This window comes from Acomys minous (assembly GCF_964271855.1).
Source record: "Acomys minous genome assembly, chromosome: 17".
Lineage (NCBI taxonomy): Eukaryota > Metazoa > Chordata > Mammalia > Rodentia > Muridae > Acomys > Acomys minous.
The window spans coordinates 55,691,328-55,714,645 of record NC_140500.1 but is presented as its reverse complement, the minus strand read 5'-3'; the positions used below and the strand labels follow the sequence as shown (position 1 = coordinate 55,714,645).

The window sequence follows — 23,318 nt, the reverse complement described above, 5'->3', positions numbered from 1 at the left end:
AAAGTCAGCAAGCTGCCCAAGAGGCGAGTGAGTCTGGACAAGCAACGAGAGGGAGGACGTGGGGACCCTGGCCAGATGGTTTGGAAGAGCAACCATCTGAAGAAACAAAGTCCACGAGTGCGGAGGAAGAAAAAGGTTGCCAGGACGCAGCTGACAGCAACCCAGTTCTAACTGGTTACCAACAGAGCAGGGCGGCAGCCCTGAGGGGTTGGGCCCATGGGCTCCGGTCAGGTCTTTGGACTTACGTCCATGTCTCTCCTCCAACTCCTCAATCTTGACTCCTTTTCAGACACCCTTTGCCACTGGCAACTCTGGCCTTGTATTCCTGCCGTGGAGAGAGCAGCTGTTTCTCAGTATTCCCAAGAGAAGCCCTCCAGTTGTTTGGCATTGAACCCACTGGCAGCATGAATGTGTCTCAGTCTCAACCATCGTAGCTAGGCCAGGTCTTAGGTCACACGACCGCTGGGGGAGGGGCAGCTGGAGAAGTTCAACAGTTCCAACACCTTAACCTGACATTGGAGTGGGCTGAGTCCCCAAAGGACAACTGCAAGGCACAGGGGCCCTGCTGTGCTGTGTTGCCTGGTTTTATGCCAATTTGACATAAGCTAGAGTCATCTGAGTAAGAGGCAAACCTCAACTGAGCTTTAAGATGCTGCTGTAGAGGCAGGGTGTGGTGGCTCGTGCCTTTAATCCCACTCCAGAGGCAAAGACAGGCGGACCTCTGTGAGTTCGAGTCTACAAAGAGAGTTCCAGGACAGCCAGGGCTACACAGAGAAACCTTGTCTTTAAAAAAAAAAAAAAAAAAAAAAGAGCAGGGTGTGGAGTCACACATCTTTAATCCCAGCACTCGGGAGGCAGAGGCAGGTGGATTCGCTGTGAGTTCGAGGCCAGCCTGGTCTACAAAGCGAGTCCAGGACAGCCACAGCTAACATAGACTCTGTCTTGAAACCGCCCCCCCCCAAAAAAAAACCAACAAAAATACTGCTATAGGCAAGTTATAGGGCAGTTTTTAAATTAGTGATTGATGCCACCCCTGGGCTGATGGTGCTGGGTTCTATACAGAAAGCAGGCTGATCAAGCCATGAGGAGTGAGCCAGTTGGCAGCCCCCTCCATGGCCTCATCAGCTCCTGCCTCCAGGTTCCTGCCTCCGCTTCCCTCAGTGGACTGTGACTTAGGATTTGTAAGCCAAATAAACCCTTTCCTCCTCCCCAAGCTGCTTTGGTCCATTTCATCACAGTAATAGAAACCCTAATGCACCTATTGAAGAGTGCCCTGGGTGCTTCCCTGTCTAGGAGGGCCTAGGCCTGGACATGGGGCAGAAGCCACAAGCCAAGAGAAGATGGGTCACAGGGGCTGGACCATGGAGCAGCATGTGACAGGTAAGCCACTGTAAGTCAGGTGCACAGAGTTGGGAGTTAACAGAATGACAATTAGGAATAACAGCAACCTGAAAGGTATGGAGGGGCCCAGGAGATAAAGAACCATCTCCAAAGAGGGCTAGCAGGCTGGAGACTGGTTAGGGCTGCACTGGCATTTGGAGAAGAGCCACAGAGCAGGAGGCTGTGGAGTACTGGGAACACATAGGAAGGCGAGCCCACTTTTCTTAGCCTTCAGGAAACCTCAAAAGTACCCATAGAGCACGGGCAAGGCAGTTTCCTATGCCCACCCCATCATGACCCTGTGGGGTGGGCAGGGGCTTCATACGCCATCTGGGCGTCATTACCTCCCTGGCCAGCTTGGCGATGGTGGGGCCCAATTCAACATGGTACCTGGCCATGCCCTTTGCAGGGACCCTTCAGCCAGGTACCAGACTTCATGAGGCAATGACCACTGTGTTTCAGTGGTTGAGTCGGCCTCATGAGCACATTTGCCAAGAAAGGCTGGTCCAGGGCCACCCTCAGCCACTTCCAAGGCCGTTCCCGGCTAAAGGAAAAAATATACAGGAAAAGAGCACCTTGCATTCTTCACCTAACCCTGGCCCCAGCTCACCCCACTTTTTATGTGTACCCACTGTTCTAGAACTTTCCAGGTCTTCCATTCGGCAAAAATTACCATGTTAGACTAGATCCTGAGGCTTAATTCCCAGCATGTGGACGGCTGCCCTGTATGTGTTAGACACTGCAATGAGCCAAGGCTGGGAACGCACGCATTTCTTATGAGTGCTCCACTGGGCTCTCAGGGCACACCTGTCCCATCTCGGCGCGGGCAGCTAGTTGTCTAGCTCATCTTGTGAACCTCGATCCCCCCCCCTCCCTGCCCCCTGCAGTCTCTAACGCTTACAAGACAACGACAAGGGTCAGGGTTGGAACCGTTTATTGCGCCCCAGGAGGGCGGCGGGCGGAGCAGGGTGCCGCGCAACCGGAGCGCGGAGTGGCCTGCGGCGGGTACAGCAGGCAGGCGCCGCTAGGCCATTGGCGCCGCCGGGCCGGTAACCATGACGACGGCCGTTGCCAAGGGTGAGAGCCAATGGAGGCGTCGCCAGGGCCGTTTCAAAAACCTAAAGCAAACAGAACGCGGCATCGCTGGGGGAGGGGTGGGGAGGGGAGAGTGAGCGGGGACGTGGGCCAGGCCGAACCCTACGGAACTGGTACACTGGGGGGTGGGAGGGGTGGGGGTGGGGGGTGGAGAGACAAAAAACTCGAAAATGTCGTCGGCCCGTGGAGGCGTCACTTGCGGCCCTTGGGCACCTTAGGCACGCTGGGTTTGGCCGCCTTCTTCACCTTCTTCGCGCCGGCAGCAGCCGCCGCCTTCTTGCTCTTGTGCGCGTGCCGCTCGGGCTGCGGCCTGGCGGGCGTTCTGTCCGCCGCCGCCGCCGCCGTGCGCGCCTTAGGCGCGGGGCTGCTGGCCGCCGAGGTTCCACGCCGCTCCGGGCCGCCCTCCAGCTTCTTGCGGTTCAGCTTGAAGGAGCCGTTGGCGCCGGTGCCCTTCACCTGCAGCAGCGTGTCGTTCTGCACCAGCGCCCGGATCGAGTACTTGAGGTAGGTGCGCCCGTTCTGTTGGTCGAACCACGCCACCTTCCTGGCCTCGGCGTAGATGCGCGCCAGAGAGGAGCCGCCGCGCTCGCCCAGCTTGCGGATGGTCTCCACCACCAGCTGGCTGTACTTGCCCGGCTGGTTCTTCTTGCGGTTCTTCCTTCTCTTGGGCTGCGCGGGCGCCGCAGGGCCGCTCGCCTTGGCCGTCTTGCGGGCCGCCCCGTCGGAGCTCGTCGGCGGCAGGGCCTCTTCAAGCTCCACCGACATGGTGGCCAGCGGGTTGGTGGCAGGCGGCGCGCGGTAGCCGGGGGGCCGCGCCGGGAAGAGGAAGGCGAGGGGCCGCGGTGGCGCCGGGGGGCTGGGGGCGCGCGGCGGCTCCAGGCGGGAGCGGCCGCGGCCGGGCCTAGGACCCGGCGGCAGGGCTGGGGTGCGGGCGGGGGCCGGGCCGGCCGCGGCGGGGCTGGGGCGGAGGGGAAGGTGGGGTGCGGAGAGCCTGCAGGGAGCGCGGCGGGGCTGCACCGGCTCCGGAGCTCTGGGCGTGCGCGCTGCGCTCTGGCGGAGAGCGCGCCTGGCTCCGCTTTTATTTCGCCGTGGCGGACCACGTTGAGAACAACAACAGCCTGGGCCCAGGCCAGCGCCAACTTGTGCTTCTTGGATCGCCTTCCGCGGCCGCTGGCTCCTCTGCCCGCGGCTCCCGGACGCGGGTGCACCCTCAGCAGTGTGCCCTGGCCAGGGTCCGAGCCCACTGCACGGCACAGAGGCGCCCCACGCCTAGGAAGGCTCGGTGGAGGGGCACAGAGGTGTGTACCCCAGGCGACAGGAGCGTGGAGGAGGGGGGCGCCCGGTTTGGAAAGGATTAGCGCGGTCCGGGTCGAGACCCCAAGGCCCAGAGCTTTGCAGGCGGCAGCCAAGAGTGCTCCTCAGGCACCTGAGTTCGGTCTGGGCCCAGGGGACCACAAGCCTGCCCGCAGGAAGGGAATTAATTTGTCCCAACTAACACAGGGTACGCCCTCACGCGGCCGACAGGAGCATCTCGAAGAACCAGAGGGTGCTGGGGCGAGGGGTGGGGGTGGGGTCTCCTCCATCCTAAGGGGGCAGCAGAAGGGCGGTGCCCTGAGGTTGCACGCCCGGGGTCTTGGCCTTTGGGCGCCTGGAATCTCATGGATACGCCAGTGCAGGCAAGACCTCAGAACTCTCTCCCCAGACACTTCTTCACCATCCCCTCCTTCCAAGTTCCCCGTTTTGTGATGCTTAAGTAGCTGTCCCTGGTCCCCTAAACACCAATGAGGGCTCCAAGTATAAAGTTATGAACCCTTGAGGCATATCCCTGAGAGGGTGTGGTGGGGATAGCTTTTGGGGGTTGAATACCGCAACACTTGGGGAGGGAGGGCTTGAAGGAGGTGGGGGTGCAGGGGAGGGCCTGAAGCCTAAGAGTAAGATGAGAGTGGAGAAGGGGGTAGTCCAGGTGGTGGCCAGCCTGTGGGGGACACTGCAGACACGGCTCAGAGCGCACGCCACTTCTTCCAGGATAGGTGGCAAGCAGTTCCCTGGCCTCTTGGGTGAAGGGAGCCTTTGCGTGTACATCAGGAAGGCCCTAACTCACTCCACTGGTCTCATAGAGGAAACAGAGACCCAAGAGTCTCCATCATCAGAGATGCCTTTCAAACTCGGCACTTGTTGGGTGCACCTGCCTCCCATCCCCGTCCTATCAAAGGAGAGGTGATGAGCATCACGGAGTGCCAGGGTTTAGTAAAGACCAGAAGCTGAGGCACCCCTCCCTTAGCCTCACATCATCAGGACCACGGCCTGTGGGCCTCTGGAGCACCGAGGCATAGTGGGGGGTGGGGCAGGGGGGTTTCCTGGACTCACTACCCTCTGTTTTAAGAGTAGCTCACCCTGGTGGCTTCAAAGACCATCCATGGGCTGGCGACAGCCACTCCTTTCACCAGCCAAGCAGGAACCCCTGCCTCCTATCCTGTGCACTGGACCAATCTATTGGTCCTGCCAATCTGAGGTAGGACAGACAGAGAAAGTACGGTAACAGAGCCCCTCTCCCTTGGATCTAGTTTGCTTTTTTCCCCTGCCCCGCCCCCTGCCCCGAGACAGGGTTTCTTTGTGTAGCCCTGGCTGTCCTGGACTTGGTTTGTAGTAGACCAGGCTAGCCTCAAACTCACAGAAATCCACCTGCCTCTGCCTCCCGAGTTCTGGGATTACAGGCATGCACCACCACTCTTGGCTCGGTTTGTCTTTCTTGCTAAGAGTCAAACTTCAATACAACAGAGATGCCGTTTTCTAAGACATCTAAACATCAAGTGAGCTGCAATTGGTTAGGGACAGAAAGCTTGTAGCACTGGGTTGTTACCAAATCTGCACTTCTATCCTTAACATTGAAGAAGGCATCTCACAAAACACCTTATTTACAAAAGGAAAAGTTTTTAAGGTTTTAAAAAGTGAGCTAGCGCATATATTTTTACTATAAGCTATTTTTGGCTTTTTGAGACAGGGTTTCTCTGTGTAGCCTTGACTGGCCTTGAACTAAACTTTTAAACTTTACTTGCATTTGAACCTTTGCTTAATCTTTAAACCATATTGTAAATTCTATCCTCTGAAAAATATAATTTAGGAACTCCCTCGTGTGTGTGTGTGTGTGTGTATGTCTGCACGCGCGCGCATGGAAGTGCATGCATATGTCGAGCAAAGGTTGCTGTTGGACTTGAGTGTCTTTCTCAGTCACTTTGTACCTTATTTTCCCGGACAGGGTCTGAGGGATCTGCTTGTGTCTGCCTTAGCAGTGCCAGAGTTACAGGTGGGCATAGAGAAACCCAGCTGCGTGCCGCGGGTGGCACTCAGATACCCCTGCTTGAGCATTGGGCACCCCACCACTGATACGCTCCTCCCCTCCCCCTCTCCCCCTTTTCACCTCTCTCGGTTTCTTCTTCCTTCTTCCCTTTCCTTCCTCTCTTCTTTCCTACACGTACCCATGTTTCAGAATTATGTACGATCCTTTTGTCCAGTGGTCAAGGGACGCAGACAGCCATCTACACTGTCGCACTCAGAGTTCTTTTAATTTTTTAGGGACCTCTCTATTCAGGCCCAGTTAGCTTGTGGTTTTCATGCAGAAAAGAATTTCAGGACTAGCCAGTATGAAGCAGAGCTGGGGATGTGTCACAAAGATGCTCAGGAGAAGGAAAGCACCCTGGGTGTGGGCTTTGGCAGGGGAGTCAAGATGCGTCCTCTTAGCATTAGCCATGTGTGTCTCAAAAGATTGCTAAGAACCCTTCTCTTTTCCTTCCTCCATGCGTGGTGTGTGACGATCCACTCGTTCATGTCAGCTCAGGAAAAAGTGGGGTGACTTCCTCTGTCACTCTCCGCCTTATTCCTTTAAGATATTTTAGTTCGTGTATGAGAGTGTTTTGCCTGCATGTATGTAAGTGCACCATGTGTGTGAGCAGAGCTTAGAAGAAAGTGTAGGATCTTCAGGAACCAGTTACCAATGGCTGTGAGCCACCACGTGGGTGCTAGGAATTGAATCTGGCCTCTCGGAAAGACCTGAGTTAACCCGGTGCTCTTAACCGCTGAGCCATCTCTCCAGCCCCACTACTTTGTTTTTTAAGACTGGGTTTCTCACTGAACCTAGAGCTTTTGTGTAGACTGGTTGGCCAGTGCCACCCCAGGACCTGCCTGTTTCCACTGCCATTATAGGGATTTTTACAGGCCTGCTGTCTTACCGGGCTTTCATGTGGGTGCGGGGAATTTGAACTCAAATCCTCATGTTTTTCACATCAAGAAGCACTTTACCCACTGGGCCATGAAAAGTGAGATCATAGGACGCCTTCAGAGAGAGGCTAAAGCCAGGACCACTAGGATGCAGAAAGGTGCAGCAAATGGGGTTTCTGGTGAGATTCCTAGAAAATGCAGGCTTATGGGGTTGGGGGTGGGGTCAGCCCTAATCAGTTACTAGGGGTGGAATTCTTGCTTCTCTGCTGGTGAGAGGCATCCATCAGATCCCTGGGGGAACCTCTCTCCTTTCTCACGCCCCGTCCTTTCCTGTCTTTCTCTTCTGCCTCAGCTTTACTCTCTGAATAGTGAAGCTCACTAGCTTTGCTTCACTCTGACTCACCCTGAAATGTTTTCTGAGAAGCAGGCGAGGACCTTGCTTCACCTAAGTGGAGGTCCCTAAAGGCAAAGGGAACCCTCGAGGTTGCTGGCAGCTGTATTGACCTGTGTATTCCTGCTGCCACCGAAAGTAACCTTCCCCACAACTGTCCAAACCTGCACCCTCTCCTCAGCCCAGATCGGCTAGAGGAGTCTGGCGCCAGCCTCTGCTAGTAAGACTCCAGTGGCTGCTTGTCAGAGCGAGCTCCAGTTCTGGCCATATTAGCTTTCTTCCTTAGTCTTGGCCGAGAGCTCCTGCCTCGAGGCTTTGGACACAGGGCACCGTGGCCGCCTCCCCACTCTGGGCAGCAGGCTGCCTCGCAGTATTATTTCCTTCATAGCACTTTCCATCATCAGGAGCGGCTGCTTCTGCCTATGTGTGGGCATGGCTCCAGCTTGTTTTGTCTGTTGTTTTGGTGTCTTTTTTAAAATTTTTTTTCTAGACAGGGACTTGCTATTTTAAAGTTTTGGATTTCTGTTTAGTGGCGTGGGGCGGGAAGGCCTACATGCCACCCCATGCGTGCGTAGCTCGAAGGACAACCAGTGACAGCCAGTTCTTTCTTTCCACTATGTATGTCCTAGGGATCAAAGTTCTGGTTGGCAGCCTGCAGTGAGCTCTTGAGAGCAGAGCTGTGTTGTCTGGTACTCCCTACAGTCAGATGGCGTCCCAAGTAAGCGACCTCTCTCCTGGGCAGGTTTTGGGGACTGGACTCAGAGGGGACACTGAGGCAGATTGCCATTTTGGGTAGAGAATTTATTTGGCTATTAATGCCATGGAAAAAGAGCATAGTGGAGGTTCTGGGGAGAGCACACAGGCCTGTGAGGCAGGGCGGGAGTCCCTTGTTAGTGGTCTCAGAAGGAGGGCAGGCTTTCTGCCTTGCAGTTGAGTAGGCACAGCACCCGGCTGCAGGCCTAGGAACAAAGGTGCCACTCCAGAGGTATAGGGGCTGGGAGGATGACAGGGCTAGTTGGGTCAGGGAGTCTGCCAGCCTGAGGGGATAATTAGTGAGTCTGCCTTTCTCTTGGAAACAGGATGCCTGAGTTTGTCAGGGGTCTACAGATACACAGGCTCCCGCAGAGGGCTTGTAGTTTCTCTTCCAGCAGCTGTAAGAAAGAGGCTGTTGCAGGTGGACGCATCCTGATTAGCTCCAAATCTGAAACCTAATCCTTCCATCCTGACAAGGATGAAAATATTCTAGTGCACTGGTTTGCAACCTGTGGACGCTGAGACTTTAACACAGTTCCTCATGCTGTGGTGACCACCCCACCCCCACCCCCCAACCATAAAATTACTTTTGTTGCTACTTTATAACTCTAATTTTTCTACTGTTATGAATCGTAATGCAAATCTGTATTCCGATGGCAACCTGGTGAAAGGGTCTTTCAACTCCAGAGGGTCCCAACCCCCGGGTTGAGAACCACTGTTCTAAAGACACCCCGGCTTCCCACTTCTGTGCCCCCTCTTGTTGGCTCTCAACACATTTCTACACACTGGAGTCAAAGTTCCTAACACTACCCTGTTGGAGAGGAAGAGGCTGAGGGCAGAGCCGAGCTTCTTTCCTGGAAAGAGATTTCACAGGATTCTGACAACTTTTCTGACCAACTTGCTGAAGGAGAGGATGGGCAGGGTGATGTTGGGGTGTGGCTGGGCCTTTGTCCCTCTTCCCTGTGTGACCAATAAATCCCCTTTTTTCTCTGCTGTTAATAGACCTGTTGAAGATTGGTGGCCAAATTTCTCAGACTTGCTAGGGTCCAGGTATTGGTCCTAACTGCCTGAGTCCTGGGGTCTCCTATTTAAGTGTAGAAGGTAGCTTCGGCAAATGCTTGACAGGAGCCAAGGTGCAACCTCAGCTGAATCGACACGCAGACTTGGAAGGAGCAGGACTGAGCACCTGTGCCCTGCAAGCTGAGCGGTCTTGAAAGAGCTTCAAAGAAGACATTGGGATGGATTGTGGGGGCAAGGAGTTTATTCGAAGAATTATTATCAGTGCCACGGACAGACAGACAGCAGTATGGCTGGGCCTCTGAGGAGAGTTCATGTCTGCAGACAGAGTCTGGGCCCCTTACCAGCCCCAAAGGGTGGGGTTTTACCGCTTGCAGTCAGGATAGCTCCTTCTGCAGCAGGGAAGGGGGTGACAGTAGGGGTGTGTGGCCATAGGAGGCACAACTGCTGCCCTGAGGGAGAAGTCACACTGGATTCACACAGACAGCACCCTCAGTGGGTGCCTGTCAGACCCTGAGGAGGGGCGGGCTGCTGCAGCTGTGGTGACTGAACAGCAGTCTGATTTGGATTCTAACGTAGGCCTCCAGCCCGGTACCCTCCAGGGCCCTGTAAACGGAAGGCCTGAGGTGTTCTGAAGGCCTGGGCCAGGGCCTGCAGGCTGTGCCCTTCCTTGCCTTCTGGAGTTGGGTGAGGAAGGGGAACCCCTTTAGGAATATCAAGAGGTTTTAGGCCCAGAAGGGAGCACAAAGGAAAAGTCTTAGATGCTAGGCTGGGAGGGAGATGCTTTAGGGGAAATGAGTATTGTGAAGGCAAAATGGGCCTTATTACTGGACTGGGACCCATTTAGGCTCCACCCTCTGGTTGGCAGTGAGCTACCAGGGGGTCCCTGCTGGTCAGTGGAATCTGGAGTGCTTGGGCCACAGTGCCTGCTGGAGCGCAGAGGGGCTGCGGTGGCTATGCCTAGGACCTAGCAGAAGGCTTTTGTGTTTTGAGCAAGCGTGTCCCCTTCTTAGGTGAAGGTGAGCCAACAGGCCGGGGTTTCACCCTGGACATCTCGAAGCCTAGGTGTGGAGAGTTCTCATTCTAGGGTGCTGGGCCTGGCCTGTGCCAGAGACACTGCCCCAGCAAGGAGGCGACCTCCCTTGCCCTCCTCCAAAGCTGTGCAGGGCCATGCTGAGATCCGAGGGTGGAAACAGAGGCACCGGCCTGGTGTCTTGGACAGAGGCACACCACCCGCCTAGGCCCTGGCTCAGATTCCTTTTCCAGTGCCTTCTGGTTTGCTTGCGCCCCAGTCCAGTCTGCTGCTGTAATGTGCAACAGATCTGAATTTGGAGGGCACCTGGTCACATTTCCAGGGTTTTTGTTTTTTGATGTGTGAACTGGGCTTACAGAGTACAGAGGGAGACAGCGAATGTTTAGAATAGGTAGAGGGAAAGGAATGGTCCCCTGGGAGCGTCAACCCCGCAGCAGCGTGGCCTTTGGAGGCCGTGTCCCTTGGAAGGGGCTCACGTATGCCGCTCCCAATTTCTGCACCAGATCAATGAAAAAATGACCTAAGAGGAGGAGGACATGACTACTCCTAAAGTATGGGCAAGGTGTCTACTGTAGAGATGCGGGCGAAAGCAGGCAGAGGGAGGAGTCCAGGGTGACTGTGGCCATGAGAGGAGCAAGGGGGAGGCCGAGGCAGAGAGGTGGCTCAGGCCTGGTGACTAAGAGACAGGCTTATCCAAAATGACCAAGTTATACGGATCAGGCTGGGGAAGCCCAGTCCCAAGGAGAGGGTTAGGCTTGGGTGGGGTGAGAAGTACTGGGAGGAGCCACAGGGACTGAGTGATGCTGGGATTACTGGCCAGCAATCTGCTTTGATATGTTTCTGAGCACCTCAGCTATTTGTCCCTTGTTTGAGACCTAACAAGGGACACGTGGATAGTGATAGGAACAGAGGCAGTTTATTAAGAAAGAAGAGGGTCCCCCTGAGGGTGGAGGGAGGCCAGGGAGCTGGGAAACGCCATCTGGCACCTCGGATTTCTGACCCTTTATACATTATTGGCTTAGCAATGCCTTCTGCATGTGCACACTGGGCTCTGCTTACTTTTCCACGTGTCAGAGTATACTTCTGATGCCTCTTTCCGCATCTTCCTACTTTGCTGGTGCAGCACCATAGTTTGCCAGCTGCCTCGGGCTCTTGGGAAGAGCAGCCTAGTGAGCCCCTCTGCGGACACCTCCCCACACGGTGCAGTTTCATTTCCTGCCTTATATTCTTACTAGAAGCCCTGGCTTCTTGCCTCTCGCTGTCTCTCCTGACTGCCTCGCGTGCTTACCCCAGGCCCTGCCACCTGTCCCACGGCCCTTAGTTTGGAATTGCTGTTTCCTGTATCCTGGTTTTAAAAGGGTTGATCCAGGGTGTATTTAATAAAGCCTGGGTCCCAAGCCTCACACTAGATGCCCTGTGCTCCGTGCCAGAGCTGAGCCCCCTCAGCCTTCCCACTAAAGCCTTGGGGCATCCAGTTGCTTTGGGGACTAGATCCCTCTTCACCTGGTACCAGCTTACAGCCTTGGTGGGGGTTGTTAACCCTGCATGAACTCCCCCCGATGAGCTCCTCAGTCCCTTCCAGTCGTATCTTGCTTCTGTCCCTGAAGAAGCGATGGACCCTTAAGGAGCTGGGCTGGGATGAGAGGCCACTGTGGAAGGGGCCGAGGTGTCAGAACGGAACAAGACTGTCAGCTAGGCTCCTGCCTTGCTGGGGCACTACTCTCACTTGAGTGGGGTAAGGAGACAAAAACCTCAACCCTGGAGAGAGAGCAGGGCAGGCCCTGACAGGGGTTCTAGGAGCAGCATCAGGTAGTGTTGGGGTATGTGTTAAGACTTGAGAGATTGGGACAAGGGTCCCACTGAAGCAGCCCCCTCGCCTGCCCACCATCGTCTGGGATCCTATCCAGCTAGAGGAAGCCTATAGCTACCTAGCCTGGCACATAGTAGACCCTCAATAAATATTTGTTGAATAAACGAGATGGGATTCAAAAGCAGGAATAGATTGTGTGTGTCTCTGAGTCTTCCATGTCGCCGTCTCCACAGGGAACCCACTTGCAAGAGTTCCGCGGAGTCTAGGTCCCCTGACAGGGCAGGTGTGGTTGGCTTGCCTCAGCCTAGTAGAAAGCTAGCTGTGTCTCTGGGATGGGTATGGGACTTCCCCTCAATACAGAGAGCTCCTTGTCAGATCTTGGGGATCCTGAGCTCCTCAACTCAGGAGCTCGTCAGGAGCTGCTGGGGCCTCTCTGTTGCTTCACTGACATGGCTCAGGCCCAGGCCGTGTCAAGGGCTTGGCACTCAGCTGCACTGGCCTATGCGTGGGAGTTGACACTGCTGTAGGTCTGCCCAGATCCCAGGACCCTCGCCCCTGCTGACCTCTTCGACTTTATCTCCTGTCCCCATGTCCCCATGTCCCTCGATGCTGTTCCTTAACAGGCCATCCTGATTCCATTTAAGCCTTTTCTGGCTAAATTATCTTGTATTGATTGCAATATCCAACCTGTCAGGGACTTGGTCTTTACAACACTGAGTGAAAGAAATCTAGAAATAACAGTCTACCTTAGACGTACATGTATGAAAGATTAAAAAAAAAAAAGTGAGTGTCACCAAACCCCTCCTCTAGGACCTGCTGGGAAGCAGCCTGGTCCTTTGTTCTCCTAGTGGCTGAGGTGGCCTTTAGGAGGTGCTCATGGCCCTTAACATGTCTGTGCCTCGTTCCAGCCTCTACATGAAGCAGCTAAGGTTCAGCAAAGAGGTGGGGCCCGCGAAATGCATCTGGAATATAGTCCAAGCAGATTGCCCAGCTCTGTCCGACTAGCAGGGTCACAGATGCTTGGCAGGTCCCATCAGGGGAGGTGAGAAGTTACAGGGTTTGGACAAGGAGCGCAGAGCAGGCAGGTTCACCCAGCTCAAAGACAGCCAGCCATCAGGGGCTCTGCGTATGTGTCCCTGGCAACAGTCCTGGAAACTGTCTAGCCTCAGGGAGACCTCCCTGAGGGAGGGGCAAGTGCTCTTTATTGCTTAAGGAGCGTAGTGGCCCCAACTCCTTTGCACTGCCTACACTGTGAAAGGCCCCCACCCCCACACACCCTGTGCTTTTTATTGACAGAAGAAGCTAATTTTTCTGCTAATTGTAGCTGTCAGTCTTCTCTATATAAGGTCAGCTCCTTTGTAGACCTTGCCCCAATAAAACCCAGCAAGCATTTGAGACGTGTCCACCACGAGAGGCAAAAAGACCACTCCTGCCTTTTGTCAGGGTGTGCTGCATAAGGAATAAAGCACATTTGGTGGAATGTGCATTTTACACAAAGTTTGAATTATTCTATCCTCCCCACCCCCAAGAAGTTTCAAGCCCTGCCCTAGACAAAGACATCAGTTCTGTAACCTAGCTATACTTTCTTTTTCTCTAAAAACTACTTGATATTCTCTTTACTCAAAGGAGGCTGAGCCGGCTCCGCGCTGAGCCCTTGCCTGGTAGTCTTGAGGGCCTAGGGTCCATCCGGCCACCAAAAAAAGAAAAGGGTACCACTGGTTATCAGCATCTCAATTAGTAGACTTGGTTTTTCCTCCCTTAGACGTTTTCAAGTTAGGTTTAAGCGAATTTTATTGTAAAGTTAAGGAAAGATTATGTAACCCTCATGTAAAAGCATCCACTGACAGCACTGGCCAGAGCCGCCAGGATCGTCCCTTACACCGAGCCAGAAGGTGAGGGGCCCCTGACAAGGCGGTGGGGACATAGCCAAGAGGCTGGAGCTCTCCCGTCTCGGGGCCAGGCTGTCACTGTGCATGTGGCTTGTGGTTTCAGAGTAGTGTTAGCTGTTCATCTGGGAGGAAGGGGCAGAGTTCTTGTCTGGGATATATTGGCACAGTAAGTAGCACGCTTTTCACTAAATGTTACACACACACACACACACACACACACACACACACACACACACACACACACACACACACACACACACTGGTCCTGCCTCCCTATCCCCTAGCCTTGAATCAAGAGGAGTCTTTGGTTTTGTTGCTTTATAATGGCACCATTTCCATGCCACAGCTAAGGTAAAAGAGCACCAGGCACAGCCAGCCAGGGACTGTGGGTTCTGGGTGGTGGTTCCTTTAGTTACTGGGTGACCTGGGCCAGGATCAACACTAGGCATGGATGAGGGCTTTGGGCACTTTTGTAAGCCTGAATGACAAAACCTCAAGAATTCAGACCTCTGACTTTAAGGCCAGCCTGGTCTATATAGTGAGCTCCAAGATAGCCAGGGCTATGCAGAGAGACCCTGTCTCTGTCTCTAAAAAGCCCCCCCCCAAGGGAAGGTAATCAGAATCTGGGAGTATCTTGGTCCACAGAGGCATCGATCTAATGAGTCGTTGTCCATCCAAGTGGGTCTACTGTTGCCAAATACAGAGACCCTGAGCTGTTTTTTTTTTTTTTTTTAAATTCCATAAGCTCTGCCCCTGTGGGAATCCAGTTTTTCCCATAGCCTGGAGCGGTGTCAGGACCCAGCCTGCCTTAACACCCTTTTTCACCTGGGAGCCCTTCTGTGGTTTCTGCTTTGCACTAGTGTCCCCAGACATTTCCCCATGTCCTGCCCTTCTCCACAGAAAGCCCTCTCCAAACACCCCATCTGAAGTAGGGTTGCCGGCCCCGTTCCTGTGACTTTTACATGGCTTTCCTTCAGGGCACTTCAGGTTCTGTGCATTTCTGTGGTAGCTAGTCTCTTCGGGTCCTATCAGCCAGTCTATGTAACCAAGTACCCCGAAACTGACTCAAAACTTCATTTGCTTAAGTGAGCTAGGAAGGGCCTCTGGCTCAGGTGCAGGGCACCCAGCCCCATCCCGAGTGCCGCCACAAGTCAAGCGACCCACAAGGCTGTTGCCCAGCTCAGGCTGGCAAGGACAAAGGAAGGGCTTGTTGCTGACTTTGTACTGGCCAAAAGAGGATGGCCCAGCTCCTCAGAAGACGCAGCCTCCTCCCTGAGGCCCTTCAGGCTGCATTGCCTAGGCAAGCAGCAGTTACTGCCTAGCAGTTGGCAGTTAGGTAAGCGTTAGGAGCGCCCTACCCACCCCCTTCCTGCATCCCCACCCTATCTCCATGGAGACCCACACTCCCTCCGCCCCACCCCCAGCCACAGAGGCGGCCCTAGCCCCGCCCCTGTGCAGCAGCCAGTCACAAAGCCTTGGTGTCTGCTCACTGACCTTTCTCCAGCTAAGGGACCAGTAGAACTAGGGTGGGGCGTTGGGGTCTTAAGGAGGTGTTGGAATGTTTGCTACCCAGCCTCGTCCTTGTCCTTCTCCCGTGGAGCTGGTGAGAGGGTTTCCTAGCAGAACCAGAGAGAGCTCAGGGCTTTCCCCTTGGCCGCATTCCTGAAGCTCTGGGGACTGCATCCCTCCCACACATCCATCAGGTTAAGGTGCATCCACTTGACTCTGCCCCGAAAGCTGAAGGAGCCTTCCACAGCCCCTCTGCGCACCCTGTCTCCAGGCTAGGCTATGGGGATGCCTGTCAGGGAGACTTGACAAGGGTGTGAGTCTGACACACAAACACACAAACTCCCCCGCCCACCCTCTCACCCCCCCCCCTTTCCCTCTCTCTCATGATGAAGGCCCCATTCCTGTCTTCTGACTTATTATCCAGAGCACTTGTACCCATATACAGCGACCCCTGGTCTCTTGTCCATGTATTCACACCTCTAGTCTGGATTTTTTTTTTTTGTGCTGAGTTTTATTTCAGGAAATTAAAAACAAACCGATAAAACACAGAGCACTGCTCAGCTCCTTCTCAGGGGTGCTCAGACTTGGCCAGGGAGAAAGTACAAGTAAAAAAAGCTCTTTATGAAGGTTAGGGCTGGAGGGGACAGGCCCCATGTGGACTCCAGGCTGCGTGGCATGCTTCATAGTCCTTTGCTTGTGTTTTTATGTGTGGTTTTGTGTGTGGTCTTTTGGGGTTTGCTTTTTAAAGTCATCTTACTGAGAGGGGCACCAGGCTCCTGGAGCTGGAGTTACAGGCAGCTGTGAGCAGCCAGGAGGGTACTGGAAATTAAACTCAGCTCCTCTGGAAGAACAACAAGTGAAATCAGTACTCTTAAAAAAAAAACAAAAACCTAAAGCACTGGCTTTCTCAGGGCCCGGCAGTGTGCTCCTAGCACTCAGGAGGCAGAGGCAGGCAGATCTATGTCAGTTCAAGGCCAGCCTGGTCTACAAATGGAGTTTAGGACAGTCAAGGCTACACAGAGAAACCAAGTCTTGAAAGTCCAAAAAAAGAAAATGACAACCAAAACCCACTGGTTTTTGCCCAGCCCTGCAGCGCGTGCTGGTTGCTGTCATCCCAGCACTCAGGGGGCTAAGGCCCTGTTTCTAAACAAAACCCTCAGATTATAGCAAAACTGAAGACAGTTCTGTGGTCGCACAGATGGGACCACAAGCTGTGGCTCCAGCTACTCCTAGCTGAAGCACGGAGGGTGAGGGCAGAACGCCAGTCCCCAGAATGTCAGAGGGTATCTAGACAGGACCAACAGGGGAAATGGGAGGACCCAGGGCCCTGTAAAATACCTAAGCCAGCGTCAATATAAACAAATGGGCGTCCAGCCTGGGGTCTCTCCCAGTCTGAGTGTATAAGGTGTTACTTTTCTTTCTCAGTCTCTTCTGCTTTCCCAGTTCAATACTTTGTTTATGCCAGAACAAACTCAGCAATCCTCTATACAGCGCATTTCACCCATTACATTTCTTGGGCGTTTACCAGGGCTTGAGAAGACATACAAGGTCGTGGATCTGACTGAAAATCTCAGAGGACTCGGGTGCCTGTGACCCAGATTTCTGAGGGCCCCTTCTGAGCAAGGGGCTCACCAGCCACAGCTAGCATGGTGAGACCCAGTAAGCCCCCCACCTCCACCTGGAGTCGGGAGTGTAAGGCTCCAGCTCTGATGGAGTGGGGTGCTCTGACCTTTTATGGCAGGAAGGAGATTGCTCTCTTAAAAACCAGCCATTAAGCCACGGGGACAAACTGGACCTCAAGAAATAGACACGAAGGAGAGTTGCGAGGAGGGCAACCTCTGGTGCTTGTCCTGATGGTTGTGGGGTGAGCGTCCCGGGGAAAGGTGGGCATGAATAGGGTTGGCAAGCAGCAGGCCCAGCGTGTGTCTGAAAGGCCCCGTGAGCTGTATGGAACCTGTTTCAGTTGAATGACATTAGTTTCAGACAGGTCATGCGCATCCTCGGAATTGTTGCCTGAGAACTAGCAGGAGTGTGATGGGGAGCAGAAGCAAACCTGCGAGCTATCCGCGGTGGCCATGGGCTGTGAGGCCTGGCCTGTAAAGCTTCACAGGGAAGTCCGAGTCCCTTACAGAGATGACGAGGGCCGCTTGTGTGATCATGATTTCTGGTTAGCTGGGCTGAAGAATTGGCTGTGGTTCGTTTTATTTATTTTTGGCTCTGATTTAATAAGAGAACAGCATCATTGAGGCTAATCTGGGAAGCAGTTCTTGGGTCAGCACACACGGGCTGTGGTCCAGAGAGGCTGGTAGCCAAACTTGAACTAAAGTTTAGAGACGTCACAATGCATGAGCCAGGAGATAAGATTCATCCGGACAAGATAAGGAGGACAGGGACTTTGGATCTAGTCGGTCATCACTGGATTCCACTCTGAGTTTCCTGCTCAGTGCAAACCACTAGTTGAGTCTTAGGAGCGAATGCGTCTTGGGCACACATTAAGTTGTCAGTGCTGTCTGAGCTCATGAGAAGCAGCTGGCTCTGGAGAGTCGGTTTGACCCTCCCAGACCCAACCATGTTTTGTCTCAAAATGAACTCCACAGCCCCTTTTCCTCAGTCAATCTGGCCCTGACTGACAGCAAAATAATCAGAGTAAAGGCCTGTGACTGTTACTCATCTCATGCTGATGCTGTCTCTGCTATGTAACACACTCAAACCCAAAAGCACTTAGGGCAGCTCACTCCACGTACTGTATGAAGATGGTCCTGTGTTCTCTGTAAGGTTTACAGTTTAATAATGTGCACAGGTAATAGTTTGTTAAGTATGCAGTTTGCATTTGACTTTCCTTTATTAAGGTGGTGTTGATGTTATGTTCTGTAAGAGGGCTCGATGTGTTTCCCAAATGAAAAAGCTGTAAGGTGACAAGGGCCTGAGCAAGTTATGTAAGGTATATGGGTCAGAGTTGAATACACTGATGTCATACCTCTGCTTAAACAATGGAGTTATGAGTCTATTCTCCATAATAATTGTAAGAACTGGCTTAAAGAACAAACATGTTTACCTAATCAAAGGGTTTGGGGTTTTTTGGTGTTTTTGAAACAGGGTTTCTCTGTGTAGCCTTGGCTGTCCTGGACTCACTCTGTAGACCAGGCTGGCCTTGAACTCACAGAGATCCGCCTGCCTCTGCCTTCCAAGTGCCGGGATTAAAGGTGTGCGCCACCACGCTTGGCTATCTAATCAAAGCTTTTGCACAAGCTTTATCTACATAGTCCACAGCAGTTACAGAGCCAGACAGGTCCTGGGTGTTCAGGAACCGTATGCAGAGGCTGAATTAACAGGGTCAGAGGGATAAAAGGGCAGACTCTTTCTACCCTTGCCCTCCAAAGCCAACCAGGAGACCAGGGCATCTCTCAAAATATTAATGTGTGTGTCCTATTCCTTTGTTCAGGGCCTACGGAGACCCCATATGGAGAGCGCTACCCAGTGTCCAGTCCACAAAGAGAGTCAATACCAAGGAAAAATGGCCTCCATGCTTCCAGACAAATCCACGGTCAAGCAAGGCCCTTGACTTGTCCACATACACAGATGGAACAACAGGTAAAAGGAAGCCTAGAGGGGCCAGAGGTTCCTGTCACACCTATGACCCCTGAGGACCAGATCCTCAAATGGCCTTGACAGTAAAGCAAAGAAAACATAATTAACTATGGCCATATCTATAGTCTTGAACATCCAACAGGAAAATAGAACCAAGAAATAGCATGGTTGGCATGTCGCTTTAACAGTTTAAGGCAGCAGTTCTCAACCTGCGGATGGTGACCACTGAATAAACACTTAACTCCAATGTGTTAGAGCCGAGACACCGCTCAGTAGCAAAATCCTAGTTACAAATAGCAATGCAGGTGTATGGGTGGGGCTCTCTAGGGCCATTGGGAATACAGGTTAAGAACTGCTGGCTTAAGGGCATCACACTCTGAACGTTAGGCTTAAACCTGTATGAGATGTTTACACTGTTTCTAATAATTTTCTTCTTGCTGAGAAAAATGCTACCGTGAGGGCATCATGACCTAGCCTGACGTCCTCAGTTCAACACCGCAGCAGCCACCTGAAGCCAAGAGTCAGGCCTTTTAAAAAAAAAGAAAGAAAGAAAAGAAAAGAAAAATCAAATGATAGTTAAAATTTATCCTTTTTGCTTCTCCAGAAGCCACTGGGAGCATCTCAATGATTCTGTCCACTGACGGCTGAAAGCAGATCCTGGGCTTGTTGGTCAACACCAGCTGTGGATGTGAGGCTTTCCTGGGAATGGCTGCCCTGAGTGCAGGAAGGCCAGGCCCTTCATTGATCCGACCTACACACTGAAGGTAGGGCCTGACTGGGTATCGGTGATGCTACATGGAGCCACATTTTCCAAGCCGCCTGCCTCCATTTCCCTGGTTTGGGGATTATAGGTCCAGTTATCTTAATTTCTGAGATTTTTGAAGTAGTGAGCCAGGGTCTGACTGGCTTGAGCTGGTGAGTCTTCTGGACTCAGCTTCAGCCACGTTTGGTCCTGCTGATCAATCTTTCACTTTTGTTCCTTGGTGTTGAGATGCGTAGATCAGTTGGTAGTGGTCACCTAGCATTAACGAAGCTCCAGGTTTGATTCTTAGCACTGCATGAGCCAGGCACAGTGGCTTTCATCGGTAATCCTAGTGTAAGTGTGCACAGGCAGGGACATCAGCAGTGTAAGGACAGCCAGGGACGTGGGATCCTGTCTTAAAGCAGAAACGCTTTGATTTCTGGTGGTTTTATAAATGTCTTTGTGGCTTGCTTTTGAGTCTGTTCCTTCCTTAGTCAGATGACCGTTTTCTGTATGAGTGTGCTACATGTGGAAGACATGCTGGTATCTTCCTTTCCAATTTGGATGCCTTTGCTTTGTTGATGGTGACAAAGTAGCGCTGCCCACGTTGTTCACGATCTGAACTAGAGCACTCAGTCTCTCATGGTCATGCCAGCTCTGCCTATGCACCCTGTGTGATGCTGAGTTTTCTGTTATCACACACATTTTCAGCTTTTCTATCAATGGGATGCACTATGTTGTCTTTAACCCTTTCTTGCTTTCCAGGCAGAGCAGCCACAGTAGTAGCTGTTAAGTCTGTGCTGCACAGGCTACAGACACAGCTAGAACCCAGCTTCAGCTCAACAGGCGGCCTGGAAGGCGGCAGTTAAGACACACCTCTTGCTGGGTAGGAACCAGAGCCTTGCGCAAGCTGGGTGAGTGGTCTGCCACAGGCCTTCCCTGCAGCGCAGGCTAGGCATCTTCTATGGCCCTCCTCCACCCACCTCTGGCCTATAGGAAGGAGAAAGAGCTGTAACTAAGCCCTAGGAAGTGAACAAACTCGAGGTGGCGGTGGTGGTGGTGCTCAGAAGTGGTTCAGCATGTGCTTGGGGGAAAGAGACCTGGCAACAAGACCATTTTGAATCCTGTAATGTAAACAGAGGGAAGGTGCATAGAGGCACTGTGAAGGGGCAGTGAGCCCCCTCTGCAGGAAGACTCTGCAGGAACCTTCTAGCTCTTGGCAGAGGCCACACCCACAAACCAGGTTACAGGAAACACCACTCACAGTTGCTGCTGATGTTGGGTGTGGTACTGATTGTAATCCAGGGCCTCACCAGGCAAATTCTGAGCCTCCAAATCACAACCTAAGCCCCAGAATTTGATTGAGGTGGGTTGTTAATCACTTGTAGAAGCTCAGGAATGTGGCCAGAGAAGCAGTCCAGGTTTTAAAAGGGAAGGTAGAAAGTTGGGTGCATATAGGGGAATGTATCTGACTTTTTTTTTTTTTTTTTAAATTTGAAACAGGGTCTCTATATAGCTCTGGCTGACCTGTAACTCACTATGTAGACCAGGCTGGCCTAGAACTCAAGAGTGCCACTTACCTCTGTCTCCCAAGAGTAAAGGCACGTATCACCTCCTCTAGCCTTTGAATTTTGAGACAGGTTTCACAAACTGCATAGCCCAGGCTGGCCCAGAGCTCCCCATCATCCTGCACTCGTCTCCCTCCTTGGTGTACTGTCAAGTCTGTCCTGGGCAAACGCTTTTTTGTTTAGTTTTGTTTTGGGTTTTTTGAGACAGGGCCTGTGTAGCCTTGGCTGTCCTGGACTTACTCTGTAGACCAGGCTGGGCTCGAACTCAGATCCGCCTGCCTCCCGAGTGCTGGGACCACAGGTGTGCACCACCACAGGCATGCACCGCCATGCCCAGCTTGGGGAAATGTTTTATCAGTTCAAGTCTGGCTGCATTTCTGATAAACACAGGGCTAGTCTTCCGATTTATCTACCTGGTATATCACAATGCAAAAATAATTTTAAAAAAATGTAGTTTTAACAATGAAGTCTGTGGCTAGGGGCAAGAGAAGGAAGGAAAGCAACAGGAGTGAGAAGATTCTAGAGAGCAGGTTAGTAAAACCCTCGGGGAACACATTAGGGTCACCACTGCTTAAAGTGGCTTCTAGGTAGTAGCCATGCTGCGGTACGAATTCTGCTACCAGAAGAGGTCTGTGAAAAATGACAACTGTGATTTGGCCCCACAGTCAGTGTCTGTCTTTCTGTCTGTCTCTCACACCCACCCATCCATGGTCAGATTATACAGTTTTATCTGACAGCAACAAACAGACCAGGCTGCTAGCCTTACGGAAAGTGTTTTCCATCCCGTGCTCCACCTTTACCACACTGGGGTAAGTGCTCTCCGATTAAAGCGGAAGGCACCCCTGCGTCTGAGTGCCACGAGGGTCCAGTGAGCACAGAGGCTGTCCCCATACAGCCCAAGTCTGCGGGGCAGAAAAAAGACAGGGCAGCTGTTGTTTGTTCTGTTAAATTTTATTGGCATCACGTTCGTCTCTTTACAGAAGAACTCAGCCTACACCCTAGAATGTAGACCTTTGGAGGGGAAGTGCTCCGGGAAGCAAGCCATGATGCAGGGCAGGACCTCAGGAGGGGACAGACTGCCAGGGCTCAACCCAGGAGACAGGTGGGTTAGTGCTGGGCCACACTTGGGTGGGGTGGGCAAAGGAGGACGGGTCTGCTAACCTACAGGTACCACAACCCTGAAAGGAGCGCCTTCTAGAACAAAGGTAGAGTCACTAGGACAGGTCTGGTGGGTTCTCCTTTCCTCTTCGAGTAGGACAGATCTAAAGGGCATCATAAAGGGTTGAACAGAAGAAGAAGGGGGGAAAAAAAAGAAAAGGGGGAAAATGAGAAGTTTAATTTTTGAAGTAACAGCAATTTATCCATTGTATATACTACTATGTTATACAAATCAACCTTTTGGAAAATTTAGACACAGAAGGGAAACTGTCCAGTTTCACCCTCTGGAGAGATGAAAAGCTTTTTGGCTCTTAAGTCTGTGGTAAAGGCGTACATAATGCTTGTGTCTACTGTACAGAATACTGCCGCTAGCTGGACTTCCAGATCTGAGTCTCTAACACTCTGTATCCAGACAGGGTTCAACCCTCCACCTTGCACGCCTGCGTTAGAGGACTTAAACACACAATCCAGGAATTCCTTACACTAATTTATACATTTTAATTGGTTGCATATATTAACATGTACTATAAGATTCTTTTCTAAGAAGCATTACATAATAAATGGATACTGTAAAAAGATCTGATTAGTTAAAAGTAACAAGCATTAACAGATACATACAAAACAGCCTGTTCAGAATGGAGCGTGGGCACCAGCCTTCCCACAGGACCTTCAAAGAGGGGCAGGGGTAAAAGACCACAAGACCGTTAAAAAAAAAAAAATCAGATAATTAGACACAGATGAACTGTGAACAGTTCTCTCACTTTCCAGTGGACAAAAAGAGTACGTTTTCCATGCCCACTGTACCCCAGAGCACCCAGGGTCTTCGCCATATGCCATACACAGGGCTCGTGGTGGGCAGCTGCCCAGGAGCCCTGACTGGCACAGGCTGGAGTTTGCTTGCTGTGTGTGTGTCTGTGTGTGTGGTGGAGAGCTGTGTTTGGTGAAGTTTCTTTTGGCAGCTGGATGTGAGAGATCACGTTCTGTTCTGTTTAGAGGAGGAGGGACGCATATTGAAGGCCTACGTGTGTGTTCTTGGTCTGCGAAGGACTCTGTGCTCTGTGCTCACTGCCCCCTCAACAACTGCAGCTCTCTGCGGAAGCCTTGGCCCGGTCGTTCTTGTCCAGTTTGATGGGCTCAGGGAATTCATTGTACAGCTCCACTTCTGTTTCC

General features: G+C 52.5%; 3 protein-coding genes and 1 long non-coding RNA gene across 10 annotated transcripts in view; 1 reads left to right on the top strand and 3 right to left on the bottom strand.

Moving 5' to 3' along the window:
* Window positions 1-23,318, bottom strand: part of LOC311588705 (pre-mRNA-splicing factor ISY1 homolog) — a 176,236-nt gene that overhangs the window by 150,730 nt on the left and 2,188 nt on the right. The window lies entirely within an intron of this gene.
* On the bottom strand, window positions 2,298-3,922 carry H1-10 (H1.10 linker histone). Its single transcript, XM_084766647.1, has one exon. The coding sequence runs from the start codon at window positions 3,238-3,240 to the stop codon at window positions 2,668-2,670; it is 573 nt and encodes a 190-aa protein (XP_084622773.1). The 5' UTR covers window positions 3,241-3,922; the 3' UTR covers window positions 2,298-2,667.
* LOC311588711 lies at window positions 15,165-22,307 on the top strand. Of its 7 annotated transcripts, none has more exons than XR_014776320.1 (8): window positions 15,272-15,286; window positions 16,253-16,339; window positions 16,621-16,741; window positions 16,834-16,956; window positions 18,535-18,683; window positions 19,285-19,444; window positions 20,188-20,336; window positions 21,971-22,307. It is a non-coding gene; the product is annotated as an uncharacterized lncRNA (long non-coding RNA). The 7 variants fall into 7 exon arrangements; XR_014776321.1 differs by having other exon boundaries at window positions 16,178-16,339; XR_014776322.1 differs by lacking the exon at window positions 15,272-15,286 and adding an exon at window positions 17,070-17,286 and having other exon boundaries at window positions 15,660-16,339.
* Window positions 21,923-23,318, bottom strand: part of RAB7A (RAB7A, member RAS oncogene family) — a 47,229-nt gene continuing 45,833 nt past the window's right edge. The window contains exon 6 of the mRNA XM_084766646.1: window positions 21,923-23,317. Coding sequence (XP_084622772.1) covers window positions 23,222-23,317 — 96 coding nt within the window. The 3' untranslated portion in view covers window positions 21,923-23,221. The remainder of the gene's footprint in view (window position 23,318) is intronic.

Bases quoted from the DNA above. Each gene is read 5' to 3' on its own strand.
- H1-10 (XM_084766647.1), bottom strand. From the start codon at position 3,240: ATGTCGGTGGAGCTTGAAGAGGCCCTGCCGCCGACGAGCTCCGACGGG.